Consider the following 18,614-nt stretch of genomic DNA (forward strand, 5'->3'; position numbering starts at 1 on the left):
CCTTCAAAAGTTATGATTAAGCGCATTAGCTACAAAATCAATTACTTTCCTGCTTCCAATCTGCTTATTTTTCTTTTTTCCTTTCCTTTTCTTTCTTTTTCTTCTTTTTTTTTTTGGGGGGGGGGGAGAGCGGAGAGAATTGTGAAAAAAAAAAAAAATTGTTAAAAAGGCTGCAACAACCAAAACATTAATTACAATAGCATCAATCTCATGTTTAGTCATAGTCAAGAAAACATAAATTCAAAGAAATTCATGGAGAAGGAAAATGTAAGCATAAAATTCAATAATAAGTGATCATGAAGCGCCAGGTCCATTACATACCAAGCTTCTGCTATTAACATAATTAATCATTTTTCCTTGATCAGTGGAAAACGTCAGCTTTAAATTTCCTTGACCAACTTCAACAGTAGATTCTTCCCTTCTCTGAAACGTGTATACAGATGATCTGGTTGAACTAGCACCTACAACCAAGAGGGAAAACAATTCAAAAACCTATGTAGCTAACATGAAGAATAAATCTTATGTTTCTCCGGTTCACAAAATTAATGTAAAAAATGTGTATTGCAAAAATAACAGCAGACCTGGCCTTTTGATGCTCGAAATAGTGTATGTGCTGAAACCAAGTGGTGGTACTGATACCTTAAATGCAAGCAAATACTTAGGTGTCTGAGTTGGACTTCGACCTAAGTATGCCCTAACATAATGGTTCCTTAATCCCACATAGGCATTAGCTAAAGGAAGAAGCTGCGATTCAATTTCTCTTCCCTCAGAATCATGAACAGTAACATCTTCATTGATAACCTAGGGCAAATTAGATCTTGTAAGTAGAATAATAATATTCTTCCAATATATTTTCAGTTCTACATCTTTCATTTTTAGGATATCAATGAAGTCATCAGTTACTAACCTTGCATTCACCTGTCCAAATTGAAAGTGTTTCATACACATAAAATAGCGGATTCACAGCGATTATATCTTTAGGCCTAAAAATGTCTTTTTAGTTGTATTATTGAGCCACCTAAACTACAAAGTCTCTTTTTGCTGTAAGTTTATCATGCTTTACATCATTCAACAACTCTTTGTGCAAATATTTCTGGTTCATGAAATTGAGTATGTTTATCTAGATTGGCATGATGGAGAAGGTAAGTACACGGTTTCTCAACTACATTGAAGATCCAATACATGTAGGCAGTGTAACTTCTCTAGTACATACTGCATGACTAGTCAACACCTTTAGATTATTAAAAAAAATAAGTGCTAAATCACCACTTGCCCAAAAGCTTAAGTTGATAAGAAATGATTGATTTCATCATTTAATTAATATTCTAACACTAAGATATGTTACGAGGTTTTCCAATTAGTGCAACATGGTTCTAAATTTCAAGACATGAGGCACTCTTATAAGAGTAGAAGTACTCACTGGAATTTGAATTACATTGTCCCTCTTCCATCCAAGAGAATTGTAGGCCACAATTACCTGCAGTGATGAGAAGACACCATAAAATGGTGTATATCAAAATAGCATATAAAAGGTCATAGCTATTGCAAGAAGAAGGAATATTTTCCATACCAAACTTTTTCCTTGAGGCAGATCAACTTCTGATGCAGGACAGTAACTTATATTCAGAAGTGGGCACTAAGAAGAGAAAAGAACAAAATAAGGAGAAAAAGAGAGAGAGAGAGAGAGAGAGAGAGAGAGAGAGAGAGGAAATAAGAGAAGAAAAAGAAAACAATAATAATTCACGTCCAAACATTTTTTGCTTGATTTTCATTTTTTTTTAAAAAAAACCTTACACTTGCTATGTACGTCAATAATCACCAACATCCATCTTATAACCATTTATGCCACAAAGAAGCTGACATTATGTAACATATACAAAAAGACAAAGGGAAATTTACAAATATAAGATCCAATGTGTAACCTACAGTTGAAGTTTAAGAAGAAAAGAATGAAGATTATGGTGAAAAGGATAAATAGAAAGACTAGTTCTCTAACCCACAGTTTCATTAGATATAATTGTGAAACTACAGAGATACCCCTAAAGCTCCACAGCATTACTCAGGCTGTAAGAATGCCAAGAAGACTAAGGGATCAATTCCAATGATGATAATAGCACAGAAAGATGAAAGATCCCTTAAAGCATTACCATATTTTAGACATGATGCATTCAAATTATAGAGGTTTAAGTCATAAAGTATCATTCTAACAAGAGAAAAACTTATAATGTGCTCAAGAGGTCAAAAGTGCGATCTACTGAACAGAGTTTAAAAAGGTAAATCAAGGTTCTGCAGATGGCTATACGAATTCCATGATAAAATGAGCTACTCAAGCAATGAAATTAGAAAGAGCTCATGAGCTTAAGGCTCATGATATTTTACCTGTTGAAACTTAATTGTTGGGTTCCCGCATCCAGTATCTGATGCGGACTGAGCCAAGCAAGAAAGTGAAGATGCAACTAATTCCTCAGCCTGCACATTTATAATGAACAACTGGATGACACTTGGACCAAAATCGAGAGAAAAAAACTTTGAGAAAAATCATACAGTTTAAGTGTCAAGCCAAATTCGCACCTCCGTGTACCCCATAGACAAGCGTTTTGCATAATCATTAGCCACATGCTGCTTTTCTGTACCAGTAACTCCATCATGATGTTGAACAATTGCTAAAGCATCTGCCAGTGAGTCTGTGTTGGGCCCAGATTTACTCCTCCCTTTGAAAAATTCTAGCTGCCTTGCAGCCTAGAGATAAATAAATGTCAAAATCTAAAACTGTCACACTTAGACTGTGACAATCACATCCATGATATAAACTAAAACAATCACATAAATGATACCAAATAATAGCCACTCATTATTCTGACATAGCGCTTGAGGGCTGGTCTACTAGTAAAGTATCCTGTCCAGTACGCATTTGCACGATCTGCATATCTGGTACAGTGCATGCCTCAAACTTTAAGAAAATGTTGAGTGGGAAACTACAAGCAAACAGGTTACATGACATCCAAACATTGAACTCACGGGAAAAAGTCATCACTCTTGATTGGCCAGGACTCATCTGTAGCATATTTTGCATCAGTATACATGGATGGGGTAGAGTACAGAGCATTGACACGTCCATCCTGGAAGCACCCGATCAACCCAATTAGAAACAATAGATTTTGGATACATAAGATGAAAGATGTGAATAATGAGGCATTATTTACTGACATACATGGAAAATTAAATATAGTAAAAAAGAGGAAGATAATTGTATGAACTACAACTTATCTAGGCATATGTTCAGGAGATGTAACTATCAGCTCACTTAGTAGGACTATTAACAAGTTCGATAAATGTCATACACAATTGGCCAAACATAAATAATTATGGTTAAAAGAAATGGGACATGTGAAATGCAAATTCTGATACAGCTTTGAAAATTATATCCTGCACAGCATTACTACTAAGTTGTAAGGCTAACATAATACCGACCAACATTGTGTATTTGCATGACAAATTCCCAAATGCGATAATTCTAAATTTTTAACGTTAATATAAGCAGAATAAAGTGTTTCCACAAATAGTATGCCTCCTACCATTTATGCTTCAGGTTCAACCTGAAAGATGTTTGAATTCTGCAACCAAAAAATTAAACTAATGCTTCATCAACACATTCATGCCCTTTAGAAGATTCTTAACATTATTTCTACAATAATTACCAGCAGCCTATATCAGTAATACATTATACGTCAGTTGGAGTGAGTCGTCTAATAATCTAATTTGTCCTTCTTGAAAAACCATGAGAGAAGCATAATGATCATAGAGATTCTCACTTAACGAATGATCAGTCAAATAATCATCAACTTAAGGACTTTGTAGAGAAAAGAAAGGTACAAGATTATGATAGTGATGATGAAAAGCCATAAGAGACCATCTTTGCAGTTTTAACGATCAGTCACCTGGTTGACATAATGTATGAGTTTGTCCATCTGGCTGAACCATGAATGTGCATATTGATACTTAAAATCTGTTCCCATAGTCCACATGATATGGTTTGTTCGGGTTATATTAGCCTGAGAAAGAAACAATTGCTATTAGCAACAAATAGAGGTCCCTTGTGAATGGGAAGGGAGAATTACTTTGAGTGCTTGCTGGACATGTTAATCAACTATAGATCTTATTCAAGTCAAAAGAATGCAACTCTTCGTATTTTTTAAGAACTTACCATATTGCTTTTGCCAAAGTCTATTGTCATATTGATGCATAAGAAATATTTCCTGAAATAGCTGTAACTCCTACAGATAATTCTGAACTATTGTAGATTTTGCTCTTCCAGAAAATCTAAAGGAGCACTAAAACATGACAAGGCGACCCCAATTATGATGCAACAGTTGCACAGAGGTTGAAGGTGGTAAAAGTTCCAAAAGGAAACTTTGTTTCAATGTTCATGTTGTATATGGATATTCATATAGCATGATTACCGATAATATTATGTTTGAGCTAGCCTCAAGCAGAAACTTAAGTGGATGATTTGTCCTACCAGCTATATAAGTTTAGCAAGAAAGTAAAAATTCAAATAATAACAGGAGTTCCCACTGCGGAAGAAAAGAAATATGCATATATAAAAACTGAGGAAGTGAGGATCATTTGAAAGCAAATGTCGCCTAATCAATTCTGCCCAAAAACAGAGGTTTAAAAAGGAAAGGCACAATGGGAAAGCAGATAAAATAATTCCTTACATGCAGAGTGAAGAGCTTTCCCATTTACCTGTGATACTGCAGCAGCAACAAAGTCATTTACTCGGTCTTGAACATTGTAATCGAACAAATTAATGTCATCCTTCATTGTAAGAGGAAATGAAATTTAACTTTGTAGGCAAGCAGATACTCAAATAGCTGATAGAAAATTAACAAGTTTTGATCATTTTTACTTGAACTATTGGGGAAACATCATTGACTTCAAAGTAGAAACCACCAGGTGGAGGCTCATAATTCTCAGGGAATGCACCAGCAAAAATCTGCACAATTTAAAACCAACAAAAATTTAGCAACAATGCAAAGGCAAAAAGAAACAAGACTGAAATCACCAAATCCCGAGTTTGAGGAAATATCTCCAGCATGATTATTCACTTGAATGCTATTCAAAACAGCTGAGTAAAACCCAGAAAAAGAAAGAAGAAGAAGAAGAAGAAGAAGGGAAAAAAAAAAAAATTGCTCTTCACCTGAGCAGATGAACCAAGGCTCTTGGAACCCTGCCAGACAACTTCAAGACTTTTTTCATTTTTGCGCTTAGCTCTGTCTTGGTAATCTATCCGACCAAAGAAAAGTGAGTCGAATCCAACCTACACAAATAGCAGAGATTGACCAATGCGTGTGGAGATATATGCATATAGAAGTTCTATCAGTCATATTGCTACTGACTAATTATGACTTTCCATATTGTCTCTTGTTTGACGAGGAAGGGAAATATTATAAACTAAGCAATGTATTTGAAACTAAATATACAAAAAAGCTTACTTCTGCTCCCAACAAATAAGCCTGTACTGCAGAATGTCCAAAGGGATCAATTTGCCAACCAATTCTTGGAACAACATCAAAATCCCTTTTGATAAACCGATGCCCAAGTGTTGTCTGATCAATCATATCAATGTAATGTGTTGCTGCCTCATCATGCATACACATACCCCCATTTCTGCAATAAAAAGGAAAGAACGAGAATTAAGAACACAACATTTGGTAAAATAGATGACACTCTCAATATTTCTCATTGCATCAACCTCAGTAAACAGAAGAATGTTTTAACCCATATACCCCAAAGAAATGTATGAAAACAAAAAATTACATGACTTATTTGTTAACTTAGAATTGTACATTACATGAACTCTAGTTGCCCCGAGCTCACTAGCTGCTTGACCACATCCTGCATTGCCTTATTCTGATTTCTCCACCATCGTTGGAAAAATGCCTGAATTGATGAAACAAGAGAAAAAATCAAATACAAATATTTTTGCAATGTAAGATGAAATCAGTAGGCAGCAACAATTGAACATGTTGCATCATCTAATGACCAGGAGATAATCTATGTCACATAGGCATAAACTAATATACAATGGTGCCAACAATGTATATGACAAGATAATTGCATTGGCACTTCTTTATAGAGTCTTCGCACCTAAATTGGCCAAGATCAACCAATTGTCAGTATCTACAATTTTAGGTCCTTTATATGAAAAACTAGGCATTTGATGCAACATTGTCCTTGCTATTCCAAGACACTGTAGTACAATGTAACAACGAGCCGCAATATTACAGTCTTAACTGTGAGAACATCAAAGAGAGCATTGGCAGTATGGGGCATAATTGAAAGGCCGTTAAAAGGGTCTTCGTTTATAATTTTTCCTGTTCTCAGTTCCTATTCTCCTACATCTATATGCAAGTCCATCATAGTCCTTTTCATTCTTCATATTTTTCTCCAACCAAATCTTGATACTTTGTTTGTTTGACGGGAAAAGAAAAGAAATAGTAACTTGAAACCTTCCCAGTAAAATGTTTCGATTTCCAATTATGACAGTAGACAGAAGGTTAAAATTTCAGTTTCTTTTTCTTTCCCAAAGCTTGATCAGCAACCAGACACGGTTCAATTTGTTAACACGAAAATGAGAAATATGGACCAAGATAGCTTGCCTGCTCAACATAGATAAACTTCCGGTTCTTGTCAGCCAACAGGGCAGGCACTAGAGAATCCAATATATTTTGAACACAAGCCCCCTACACAGCCAGGAACAACAACTTTTTTTTATTTTCAATCAAATTCATAAACCCACAAACAAAGACAAGGAGGAAAGAGAGAGGGAGAGACCTGGATGGAATTGTTGGAGCCAACGTAGTACTGATCAACGGTCTTCAACCAACCAACATCGTCGTGGGTGTGAGGAACCAAATGGACATTAAGCTTTCCAGGGACTATGCTTTGCGAAGTGTTGTATACCATGAAGTTGGATTCTGTACATAGAATCCCAGCAAAAAAAACCAGGCAAAAGAAGGCTTGGAGGATCCCCATTACGAGTCCAATTCACTTTCGAATGTCTTTAAGCAGAGAAACAAATTCAGATGAGCGATTTTTCACTTTTGCTCACAGTCACAGGCTTTAATTGCTTTTGTTTAAGTGGAAAATTGAAGAATGTGTGAGTGGTCAGAAAAGGTGGGCTTTGCATGGGTAAGAAGAGGCTTTTACAAATTACAAGTGCCTTTAAGAAAGGTTTCTGAGAGAGTTTGGGTCAACTCGTACAGGAGAGGCGAGAGTTGTTAAGTGGAGCTGCCATGACTTTAAGGTAAAGGTACGGTTTTCTGTCTCTGCCTTTTTTACTTCAAGAAAATGGAGAGTGGGGAGGACAGCCATTGGCCAACGTCAAATCAAACCCAATTTAGATAAGTTTTAATCTTAATTAAACCAAGGTGGCAGACTGGCAGGGCCTGACACGTCACATTATAAGATAATTATTAAATAAAAATAGAATTTTTAATATTATTTTTAGACTGATATGTAAAGTTTAAGAAAAACTCTAAGAACTATCTCAATTTTTATAGTTCTAACCAACCCTTGATCCGTCTTCGTTTAAAAAAAATCTTGGTTTATTAAGCACTATCACGTTATCATTAACGTTGTGGAATAATTGTAAAATAAAAAATGTAATTTATAATATTACTCGGACCAATATAAAAGTTGAGTTATCACATCAATAATGGAAAATAAAAATATGATTTAAATCATTACTCATTAACTCAGGTAGCCAACATTGGAAAAATTGATTACCACTTTAAAACACAAGGATTAATTGGACAACCCATTAATCTCTGTTTGTCTTAAGCTCCAGTTTTCTTTACACGTTTGAACTTTAGTGGCAGAGCTGGATCCTAACAAATTTTTCCACCTTAAAAATTTGATAATTTACATAATATATATATCACAAAAAAAATATATCTATAAAAGTTCATAAATATGTGCTCAAAATGATATATTAGAAATATAGCATGTCGGCACTATATAAAAAAAAAAAAAAAAAAAAAAAAAAAACGTCTAGAAATGCACTTTAAGGTCTCTTAGAAATTTAAGATTTAAGATGACGTTCATTGAAATTTGAAGTTTCGGCAGTAAAATCTAACAATGTATTACATTTCGAAATGTTGGCTTATTTCCTTTTGAAGAATGAATCAATAGTTTTAAACTTCGACAATTCATGGACTTAAAATTTTCAAGTTAAATCACGATCCTGTAAAAGACAATCAAAGTTTATAAACATTAAACAACAAAATAAATAATCGTACGGATATTAAAGTTTATTCAATCAGTGAAATTAATGTTTATCTTACAACCGTATTGACATATTAGGTAATGGCTGTAAAATTTATATTTTACAGCCTCCAACAAAGAATAGACAAATCAGCTATTTCATCAAATAAAAGTATACACGAAAACACATGATGAAAGGCACTTTCTCCATTTCAGGGCCCGTTTGGGAGTGCGATTTTAATAAGTGCGATTTTAAAAATTGCGTTTTTAAAAATTGTGTTTTTAAAATCGCTACTTTTTAAAATCGCACAGACGTTTGGTAAAACATACTAAAAAGTACTTTTTTTTATCAATTTAGTGTTTGGATAACATTAGCATATAATTGCGGTTTCATGACCAAATTACCAATAAGGATGAACAAGACAGAGAGGATGAAGAAAAAAATAAAAAGAGAAAATAATGGTTTTAATATATTTTAGGTGGGTATTCTTGGTATTTTTTTCATTCCCGTTCTAAAAAAGGTAACTATTGCGCCAAATATCTTTTTAATAGAAATCGTGATTTTGTTTTAAATTCGCACTTTTTCAAATAAGCACCCTCTAATCAGCTTATGGAAATCGCAGATTTTTTTGCGATTTTAAAATTTGCGTTTTTAAAATCGCAATCCCAAACACCCTAAAATTGAGATTTGGTTTAAAATCGCAGATTATTTTTTAAAAAACGCACTCCCAAACGCACCCTCAATCGGCAACAACCCCTTTCGCATTCAATCGGTAGAACAAACCGAGCCCGCCTGAGAAGCACCCAAAAGCAATATCCAGGAACCCAATTCGATCTCCACCAAAGAAAACCCTTCCCTTGCTACGCTTCACAAAGGCTTCCTCCAACAGCGCATGACTTCAGCCAATTGCTCTAGCCTCTAGCAACGCCTTCTTGTCTTCATCTCCTTGGGCAGCCACAAGGACTCTCATGGTCAGAAAAAAATACATCCATTTTGATTTCTTGCTTTAAAGTTTTCTCTTGAAATTTCACTCTCTCACCAGTCCCAGAAGCTAATTTTTCTAATTTGGCTAGGAAAACTGCAAAAAAAAATTTTTTTTTTGAAAAGCTCACCCCCAAAGCCTAACGTGGCTCCGCCACTGGAACTTTCCTCACTGTTAATTAAATAAAAAATAAAAACATTGTGAAATCAACAAATTCTTCAGGCAAAATCATTATCCGTTTAGTCAACCCAAATAAAGCAGAATATGTTGATTCATTGAAAATTTTCCATCCCTCTTATCCAAGGTTCAACACCTTTATAGATTTATTATTTAGTACAGAGTAGGGGGCTGCACGTGGGCCAGCCTAATGTATTGTAACATAGGCCCAAGCTTCTCTTTCAGGAAACAAACATTTGGAGGTAATCAAAGTTAATAAAGAAAGAGCGGATTTCCATTGGGGCAAGTTCTACCACTAGCTTTACAGGATCAACAGGTCCTCCTCTCACCACCTTCGGTTCTTCAGCAGGGCCTTCTACTTTCCAGGCCAACTTTTTCTGCTCCATCTCAGCCCGTTCTTGATTGGCAGACAAACTCATCTCTGTCACTTTACTGATCTGAAAACAGACCATAAAAATCACAACCTGTTTGCCAATGGCAACACCAGTTTAGTCAAGCACCTATTGTTCTTACCTTCTTGTTTGGAAACAGCTTCTTCAACTCCACGCTTGCCATGACTGAATAGTCCTTGTCCTCTCCAATCTTTGCATACACCAAAAACCCACCAAGTCATGTGCTTAGAATATATGTATGTATTGATGTACATGTGAAGCGTAATGCTGAATATTAATCAGTCACATGCAAGAAACACAATAGTCCCGGATGATATTCAAGTCGGCATAAAACAGTAGAAACAGTGCCAGGGGTTTCATTTTGCAAGACTTGGTTTAGAAGCAACTGATCCATGGGGCTACTCTGTTTTGATTATAGTATACTGCAGAGCACTACCTAGTACCTCCACGTCCAGTGACATCCAATTCAAGATTCCTCAAAAGTAAATTGCAAAACAGTTCTCTAGAAAGCGGAACAAAGAAACCTACAAATGATGTTGGGTATGAAATGAAATTTCTGACCATGACGACAAGATAAACCAGAAGATAGCAGATACATGCACCTTCCAGACACATCAACAAGTGTATATAGTTGAATATGCATGTGAAAGCAATAAAGTTGGAGAAAAAGAAACTGACATCCAATCATGGTTAGATTGAGAAAGTATGTCATAACTCCACAATAGAAAGAACCTACATGAAGAGCAATGTAATACAGCAACCTAAAGACCAAACCAATTTTCTCAAATTTGTCCGTCAAATGCTTAAGGGTATCCAAGAAGATCTTTTAAGACGGTATCTACTCAAAAAGAGCCACCAGTTTCAGATATATAAGCAGATAGACACACCTCATACAAGTGAGCCAATCGAAGAAGTACTTTTCCATTTTCAAGTTCCTGAAATATTAAGAAACAAAGATATTTATGATCATCTCATTCTTCTTAACATCAACAGGAGCCAACTGTCAAGAAATGGTTCAGTAAGGAATTTGGCCATTACCTGGAGGGTAATCACAGCAATGTTGTTTGGTAAAGCATAGGAAGGATCAATCGCTGAGAAAGTAGGTACTTGGGAACTTATCCAATTATTTCCATCCTACAAAAAGGAAAACTGATCACCTAAGCATTGTGGCCCTATGGCACCAAGTCAAGTCATGATTTCTCTTTCACCTGCTCTGTGAAGGCCAAGAGAAGTGGAGAATATATCTCCTGGCCAACTGTGCGACGCCACTTGGCACCTTCTCCTACTTGATCAATTCTGAGGTAAAATTTCCCTTGAATCTGCGATTTGGCCATAGATAAGTAAGAGATTACAGCTCAGTGTCACAGAGAGAGAGAGAGAGAGAGAGGGTTTCACATAACAGGTTTCATCTTTAAACAATGTTATAATTTATTGTAACAGAACGGTAACCAATAATCTGATGGTCTATTAACTAATAAGAAACCATTAGAAAGAAAGAATAATAGCTTTGCTTAAAGTAAAGCCTTGAAGGCAATGGCTCCTAATGACAGCCTGAAGCCAAAAACTATGAATAGTAGAGATCCTTCTTGAAGATTTGAAAATTGACCACATTATCAGGTGGAAAAATATTGATGATAGACCATCACGTGCTTGTAAGTAAAATGGTAAGTATGCTTACAGTTAAACCTTCACATTTATCTAGGACACAAACTGTTTCATTTAATGCCTCACCAACACCTCTTGAATCATCATGAAGCAGCCTCCTATGAAACAGAGAGGTATATTAGAGATCATGACAATCCAAGAAATCCCAATTATACAGGTGAATTTGATAATTATAAAATAAAAGTACGATTATCATAGAAAGCAGTGAGAGATATAAGAAACCTATGGAGCATCAGCTCTATTTGACCATCCACTAAGCTGGTTCCTCCCACTGAGCGGTCCACTAACACCGACAGTTCCGTGTTGCTATCTTGCACATAAATTCCAAGATTGATCTGGAAGTGATGGAGAAGGGTAAAAGCAGAAAAATTTGTTAAGCAAATGAACTATTAAAGTATAAAATGAACAACTGCAATTGGATGGAAGATAAATTTATAGAGAGATCTCTTTGCACACTTTAAAAAGAGGCTCATTCCAATTAAATCCAATATTCCTTAGAAAGGCAGTAAGCAAACCTGTTAAAAGTTGGTTTGCTTTTAGTTTCCAAATAATGCCTTTTTTTAGGGAAAAGGTGAACCAAATTACAATTTAACAGCTTTAATATGCCACATGGAACTCAAAACTGGTAGCTGATTCGCTTTTGGGGCTTCCAAGACAGCCCTTGAATATCTGGGAGGCAAAACTGCAATAGATACTACTTTCCATTAAAATATTCTGCCTGATATACAGGACGAGTGGAGACAGGACAGCTAAACTCTAAACAGATAAAACATTTTTTTTTTATAAGTAAAAGTATTATATAACAAGAGCGCAGAGGGGCGCAACCCATATACACGGGAAGTATAAAAAGAGAGCGCCTAGGAAGGAGAGAAATGAAAGAAGAAGTCAGAAAAACTAATTACTAAAGGAGCTAGCCAAGCGGCCGTCCAAGAGTAAAGAGTAAAGAAGAAAAAATGAGTCAACTCTTCTATAGTCCTAGTAGAATTCTCAAAACATCTAGCATTTCTTTCAGTCCATATACACCACATAAGACATAGAGGAATCATCTTCCAAACTACCGCGCTTCGAGCACGACCTCCCGACCACCAGCGTTTTCTTCCAAACTATGCGTTTTCTTTTCTAAAGAAGAAACTAAAAGATTTAACTTAAGTAACCACTTGCTTTTGAACTATGCCCCTTTTGTCCAAGAAAGGGAGAGAAAAACATGGAGTGAAGATGTCTTGAAAGACTTGCTTATTTTGGAGAATGGACGAGAATGTCAATATAAGATAGGAAATGAGAGTGACACAAGCTGGAATGTGAATATAAAAATGCACATATATCAATATATTTCTAACATTCTATATCAATCAAAGGAATAAGACGCAAAAAAAAAGATTACTGGGTAATAATTTCCAGCAACTGGTTGTTGCACTTGCAGGTCCCAGTCTGTCCTGAAATCTCGAACCTGCATATGAATTAGAAGTATCATGTTAAGCCCCGAAAGGAAAGTTAATACTGCAACTAATCCTCTAGTTGGGACTTTTTTAATCAAGCTTATCCTGTATGTATCCATTCCAAAAATCGCCATTGAAATTTTAATCCTTAATGATGGCCATAAAGAGCCCCAAAATAGAAGAAGAAGACAATAACTGTTGCTTGTAACATGTAGAAGATACAAGTAACATTCTAAAACTTTCACAGCATCTCAATTATCACTAACGCAACTAAATCTTAGCAGCAAAGGAACAAATCATAGAAACAGCGGGTATCAAGTATTGACATACACGTTTGATGAAATCCCGTCCATTAGAATCAGTGTAGAATGTCTTATTGGTCTTCATTGCTGTTCTAATTTGAGTTGTGATTTCTTTCCCAATGCCATCATCCACAGGTATAGGACCAATCTGTTCATGCACATAAAAAAAACACATCAAGCATCAAAGTGATTTCTCAGCCATATAATAACCACAAGAAGCAAAAAAAAAAAAATCCCCAAAAAAAATCAATTTACAAGAGGGGTTAACTTACACTAAACTCAACTTCAGCATGCTCCTTTCCCTTGAATACTCTGGTAATCTGTGCATACAAGAGGCACAATATTATGGAAGTAGAAGGCAAAAAATTCGTGGGTGGAAAAAGATAATAAAAAAAAGTACATTCCCACATAAATTACTAGACATAATAGCCAAAAATTCACTGGTGAAAGGACCACCTAGGTAGACTTTTTCATCGGCAATGCCCACATGCAGCATTCTCAATGGTGGCTATCCTGAGACAGCTATACATAACTGTTAGCCTCTCCTAATTAACTAGACTCACCAGTGACCCCTCCTGAAATTCAATCAATTAAAGGCAGACTCCATAGAAGTAAGCCTGAGCCGGCTCAGAGCAGACTTCTCAAACACTTGCCAGCCAGCCCAAAGAAACATGCAAAACAAAAAGTCCGTACACTATCAACCCAATCCATGTCAACCATCAACCAAGGCCTGCTACAGCTGTTATTAGTACCATCCACCACAACCTAGGCAAATACCAATTCCATCCATGTCTATATTCAATCTATTATTTCTACCAACACATGTCCTACTGCAAGAACACCTTCATAACATATGTTTTCATGCCTCACTCTAGACTCAATCAATATAACATAAAATAAATGCAGCTGCATCTTCATGCCTTTGACACCATCACCAACCTATTAATATATGCCTTCAGGAAGTTATTTTGGATCAAGAAAAATATTTTTCAATATAATTTTATTGGAAGACAAAATCAAACCAATGCAATATATACTTTTGCAGCAGAAATAGAAAGGTTCATGACAAAAGTTGGTGCATTGTGTGTGTGTGTGTGTGTGTGTGTGTCCTTTTGACAAGTAAGCAACCTGAGATATCCATGAGTTGAGTTGTTGGTGTACTTCATCTAGTACAGGACCCCGAATAACAGTTAAAGGAACCTGAAACAAACATACATATTGACTTGAATTTAAGCACTCAATTTTTTGTAAGCAATAGCTTTACTGTGATAGATATTTTATTAATCAATACAGTATTTGGAGGGTATTAAAAGAACATGATTACCTGGTGCTCAGATTTAATCGGAAATGTAACATTTGGACGAAAGACATATGCCCCAGAAGCCTTCAACAACAGGCAAATATATAACAATGGTGATAAATCTTACAATTTCTTTCTACATTTGAAGCAAACAGAAATTTAATGCAAGCAATAGAATAACGGTGGAGTAGTGATGTTTTACAGGACATATTTAAGCTTTGATGTACACAAAGATTTGACTACCTGAGGATCTTTATCAGTGCCATCATTTCCAGAATAATAACTGTATGATTGCTCAGCAAAAGCTGTGACCTTCAGAATTAAAAATGAAAAAATAAAATAAAATAAAATAAAAATGAAAGCATTACATTCGTCATTCAAGAACATATAGAGAAAAAGAAAAGGAATCTCAACCCATGATTGCAAGATAACTAAACTATAATCGCCAAGTTTAATTTCTTAACATAGTCTTGAAAGCAAATTGGGATGCAAGTATCCCAGGGTGAAGAAAAAGTTACATCGACAAAAATAGAATAGAGCACTGTGAAACTAAATCATTCACAACATAGCATACCATATTTCTGCTATTAACATAATTTGTAAGTTTTCCTTCATCTGCAGAATAAAATAGCTTCAAACTGCCTTGCCCAACTTCTATGGTATCATTTGTGCTTCCATCTGGTTTGTATACCATTGAGATGGTGGAACTAGGACCTTTATTTCAGCAAGTGGGAGGATGGAACAAAATATTGTATGTCAGTAACCAGGAACAGCAGTTTCCCAAGTGTTCCTACTTTTTTAGGAACATAGAGTAGAAATGAAAATATATAACTAACCTGTCTGTTTTGCAATTGAGACAACGTAAGTGCTGAAACCAAGAGGTGGTACAGATGCTGAAAAGGCAAGCCAATACTTCAGTGCTCCATTGGGGGATTTACCTATATATGCTTTGACATAGTAATTTCTTATGCTCAAAGTAGCATTTGATAAAGGTAGAAGTTGAGATTCAATTTCCCTCCCTTCAGAATCCTGAACAAAAACCTTCTCAGAAGAAACCTGTAGCAAGTTCAATTTGCAGTCAGCTATAGTATGAGTAAACTTCAAAAATTTTAAATTTAAATGACTGCCATTTTTTTCTGAGAGAATGACTGCTATTCAGTATTATGAGCACATATAGAAACTCTGAGCTTGATTTCTAGATTGTCATATAAAGTAATAGCATAAATTACTGAAAAAAAATTGGACTTAATGTCATGTGCAAGTTATCATAATGTCAAATCAGAAACTTTGCTGACTCATTTAGGAGCAATGCTATTTACAATGCTTTAAGTGGCAAGGAGCAATGAACAATATCAGTAATGTGCAGAGATCAGAATGAGCAAGTAATCATTAAGCTAAAAAAAAAGCAACTTGGCATGTATATAATCTCCATCAGATGAACAAAGGATGAAGAAAAATCTGAACAACATGGTGATAAAAATTGTGGAGCATGATAATAAGTGCTGGCTTTGAAGCATTGATGGGAAAAAAAATTCAATTACATAGGAAAGACTAAAGAATATAAGCGCTCACAGGAATTCGTATCACTTCCTCCCTCCTCCATCCTAAGGAATTATAAACAACAACAACCTACAGTGGAGATAGAACACAAGACGATATATCAGTATGCAAGATCCAGTTCTAATCTTCAATGCAAGGGAAAGTAAAAAAAAAATTAAAAATAAAATGATACCCTTACCAAGCTTTTCCCATCTGACAATACTGCTTCTGATGGGGGACAGTAACTTATATTAAGAAGAGGACACTGCCACGTACCAAAAATTTCCAAGTGACAGGAATCAGCAGAATATTTAACTCTAGTATGATTAACAAATAAGAAACGGTTCTTCACTTATCAAAAAAAAAAACAATTAAGAAACGGTTCTTCACTTATCAAAAAAAAAAACAATTAAGAAACGGTTCTTCACTACAGATTTCTATGACATACAAAAATCTCAATAAAAAGAATAATCTATAACACGATTCTTCTGCTGTAACATAAAACAGAGTCCACAAGCTATACAAACTTTTAAGTAAGGAACAAAAACATAGTATATTGCCTGCTGAATATTTGTGGCCGGATTCCCCTGTCTAGCACTTGATATCGAGTCAGCCAAGAAAGCAAGTGAAGAGGAAACCAACTTCTCAGCCTGCAGAAAACTATACTGGACAGCATTAGACTTTCAGATAAAACTTTCCAATGTCAACAATCGTATTATATTGTTGGGTATCAAACTAAGATGCACCTCCGCGTAGCCCATATACAATCGTTTTGCATAATCAGCAGCAACATGCTGTCTTTCTGTACCACTAACTGCATCATGATGTTGAGCAAGTGCCAAAGCATCAGCTAGTGCATCAGTATTAGGCCCGGAATTACTCCTGCCTTTGAAGAACTCCAATTGCCTTGCTGCCTATCGTAGAACAAGAAAGGCTTTACATGTTTAGAACTACCAAGAGAGCCTACCAGGACATAATAGGATCACTTAAGTGAAGGAAAAAGGACCAAGGTCTTACCAGATAGTAACCACTCATCATCCTGACATAACCTTTAAAGGCTGGCCTACTTGTAAAGTAACCAGTCCAATAGGCATTTGGATGATCTGCATACCTGAATATGGTTTATCTTTTTAAATGCAAAGTTCAGAAATAACAACAATAGTAATTAAAAAAAAAAAGACAAGCACAGTGCCAAAATTATGATGTCAACTCACGGGAAGAAATCTTCAGTCTTGCGAGGCCATTTTTCATTTGCTGCATATTTTACATCAGTGTAGATGGATGGGGTTGAATACAATGCATTGACACGCCCATCCTGAGGTTGTTCCAAAAGAATTTTTTAATAAATTTAGAACCCAAGGTTTAAAACAGTAATGGAAATGGCATAAACCTATAAATCCATGTAATAGAATGAAATACACACATCCATGTCCTTAGTATAGTCATCTCCAAGAAGGCTTATAAAAATGAAGTACCTCATTGACATAATGAATGAATTTGTCCATCTGCCTGAACCATGAATTCGCATATTGATAGCGAAAATCAGTCCCCATGGTCCACATGATATGATTTGTCCTGGTTACATTAGCCTAGAAAAAAAGAACAAAGTCCATAAAAGTTTCATGGGGAAAGAGGGACTTCTTTCAATGTACAGTTGGAGAAGCATTTTAAGTTCAATCATGAGATAGCACAATAAAATGACCCTACAACTGGATCTTAAATCTGCAAGTATCAACATACATACTAACATTGATTCAAACTCCAAATTTCCATTGCTTCAAGAAATGGAACCTAGAAATCATGCTGATCCCAATAACAAGGTTCTTAATTCAAAGTTAACCGTTCAATCTACTCTTCCCCCCGCATGCGGAGGGGGGTGGGGGGTCGCTCATGGGTGCAGACAGAAAAAATTATTCAAAGCAGAAGGAACATGAATATTAATGAGGTAATCATTCCTATGTTTTACCTGTGCTAAAGCAGCGGCTACAAATTCATTGACTCGCTCTTGAACATTGTAGTCGAACAGGAGAATGTCATCCTTCAATCAAAAATATCATGTCAATAGGAGCTCAAGAGCGAAAATTCAGGGGGCATCCGATGTATTGTTTACAAGAAAAAAAAAAAAAAAAAACCTGAATTGGAGGGGAAACATCGTTTATCTCAAATGTGAAACCATCAGGAGGGTCATAATGCCTGGGGAATATCCCAGTGAATATCTGCATATGTAGTTTGCAACAGCAGTCAATAGGATGTATGAAATATCATCAAAGCAGAGTGCACAAAACAAGCAGAAAATTCTCATGTCAAACAATGTGAATGGCCAAAAGAATACTACACCATGTCCCTAACCTGTGAAGATGAACCTAGGGACTTGGAACCCTGCCAAACAATCTCAAGACTCTTTTCGTTCAGTCGCTTTGCTCTATCTTGGTAATCAATTCGAGCAAAAAAGAGAGAATCAAATCCTAACTGCAACAGAAATTCAAGTACATAAGAAAGATAATGCCCACAAATATAATTAAAACATACCACATGATGATGTCCTTGATTCA

The 18,614-nt window shown here is 35.7% G+C and overlaps 2 protein-coding genes across 2 annotated transcripts in view; both read right to left on the reverse strand.

Annotated features, from left to right (window-relative positions):
* The window catches only part of LOC132182254 (probable alpha-mannosidase At5g13980), a 21,036-nt gene extending 13,731 nt beyond the window's left edge, over positions 1-7,305 (reverse strand). The window contains exons 1-16 of the mRNA XM_059595441.1: positions 6,838-7,305; positions 6,663-6,746; positions 5,855-5,943; positions 5,496-5,670; positions 5,201-5,320; positions 4,910-4,996; positions 4,747-4,818; positions 3,939-4,052; positions 3,019-3,119; positions 2,835-2,928; positions 2,572-2,739; positions 2,380-2,469; positions 1,571-1,636; positions 1,421-1,477; positions 582-801; positions 304-461 (exon numbers count right to left, since the gene is read on the reverse strand). Of these exons, the coding sequence (XP_059451424.1) occupies positions 304-461; positions 582-801; positions 1,421-1,477; positions 1,571-1,636; positions 2,380-2,469; positions 2,572-2,739; positions 2,835-2,928; positions 3,019-3,119; positions 3,939-4,052; positions 4,747-4,818; positions 4,910-4,996; positions 5,201-5,320; positions 5,496-5,670; positions 5,855-5,943; positions 6,663-6,746; positions 6,838-7,038 (1,896 nt within the window). The 5' untranslated portion in view covers positions 7,039-7,305. The remainder of the gene's footprint in view (positions 1-303; positions 462-581; positions 802-1,420; positions 1,478-1,570; positions 1,637-2,379; positions 2,470-2,571; positions 2,740-2,834; positions 2,929-3,018; positions 3,120-3,938; positions 4,053-4,746; positions 4,819-4,909; positions 4,997-5,200; positions 5,321-5,495; positions 5,671-5,854; positions 5,944-6,662; positions 6,747-6,837) is intronic.
* A 2,199-nt stretch (positions 7,306-9,504) lies between these two features.
* Positions 9,505-18,527, reverse strand: LOC132180756 (alpha-mannosidase At3g26720-like). The gene is made up of 25 exons (XM_059593688.1): positions 18,412-18,527; positions 18,195-18,278; positions 18,029-18,100; positions 17,538-17,651; positions 17,277-17,377; positions 17,080-17,173; positions 16,809-16,976; positions 16,623-16,712; positions 16,262-16,327; positions 16,096-16,152; positions 15,360-15,579; positions 15,098-15,237; positions 14,767-14,835; positions 14,548-14,607; positions 14,352-14,423; positions 13,496-13,543; positions 13,252-13,371; positions 12,867-12,932; positions 11,708-11,820; positions 11,499-11,583; positions 11,029-11,139; positions 10,859-10,954; positions 10,708-10,755; positions 9,942-10,010; positions 9,505-9,865 (listed from the first exon to the last, which is right to left on the reverse strand). The coding sequence occupies exons 4-25, from the start codon at positions 17,622-17,624 to the stop codon at positions 9,650-9,652; spliced, it is 2,196 nt and encodes a 731-aa protein (XP_059449671.1). The 5' UTR covers positions 17,625-17,651; positions 18,029-18,100; positions 18,195-18,278; positions 18,412-18,527; the 3' UTR covers positions 9,505-9,649.
* Positions 18,528-18,614: the final 87 nt, after the last annotated feature.

The sequence above is a fragment of the Corylus avellana genome, chromosome ca5 (genome assembly GCF_901000735.1).
Source record: "Corylus avellana chromosome ca5, CavTom2PMs-1.0".
Classification (NCBI taxonomy): Eukaryota; Viridiplantae; Streptophyta; class Magnoliopsida; order Fagales; family Betulaceae; genus Corylus; species Corylus avellana.

Bases quoted from the DNA above. Each gene is read 5' to 3' on its own strand.
- LOC132180756 (XM_059593688.1), bottom strand. From the start codon at position 17,624: ATGTGGACCATGGGGACTGATTTTCGCTATCAATATGCGAATTCATGG. The intron at 16,328-16,622 runs GCAATATACTAT...GGTACGTGGCAG, and splicing joins CGGCCACAAATATTCAGCAG to TGTCCTCTTCTTAATATAAG. The intron at 15,580-16,095 runs GTGAGCGCTTAT...AACTTGCTACAG, and splicing joins AGGAAGTGATACGAATTCCT to GTTTCTTCTGAGAAGGTTTT.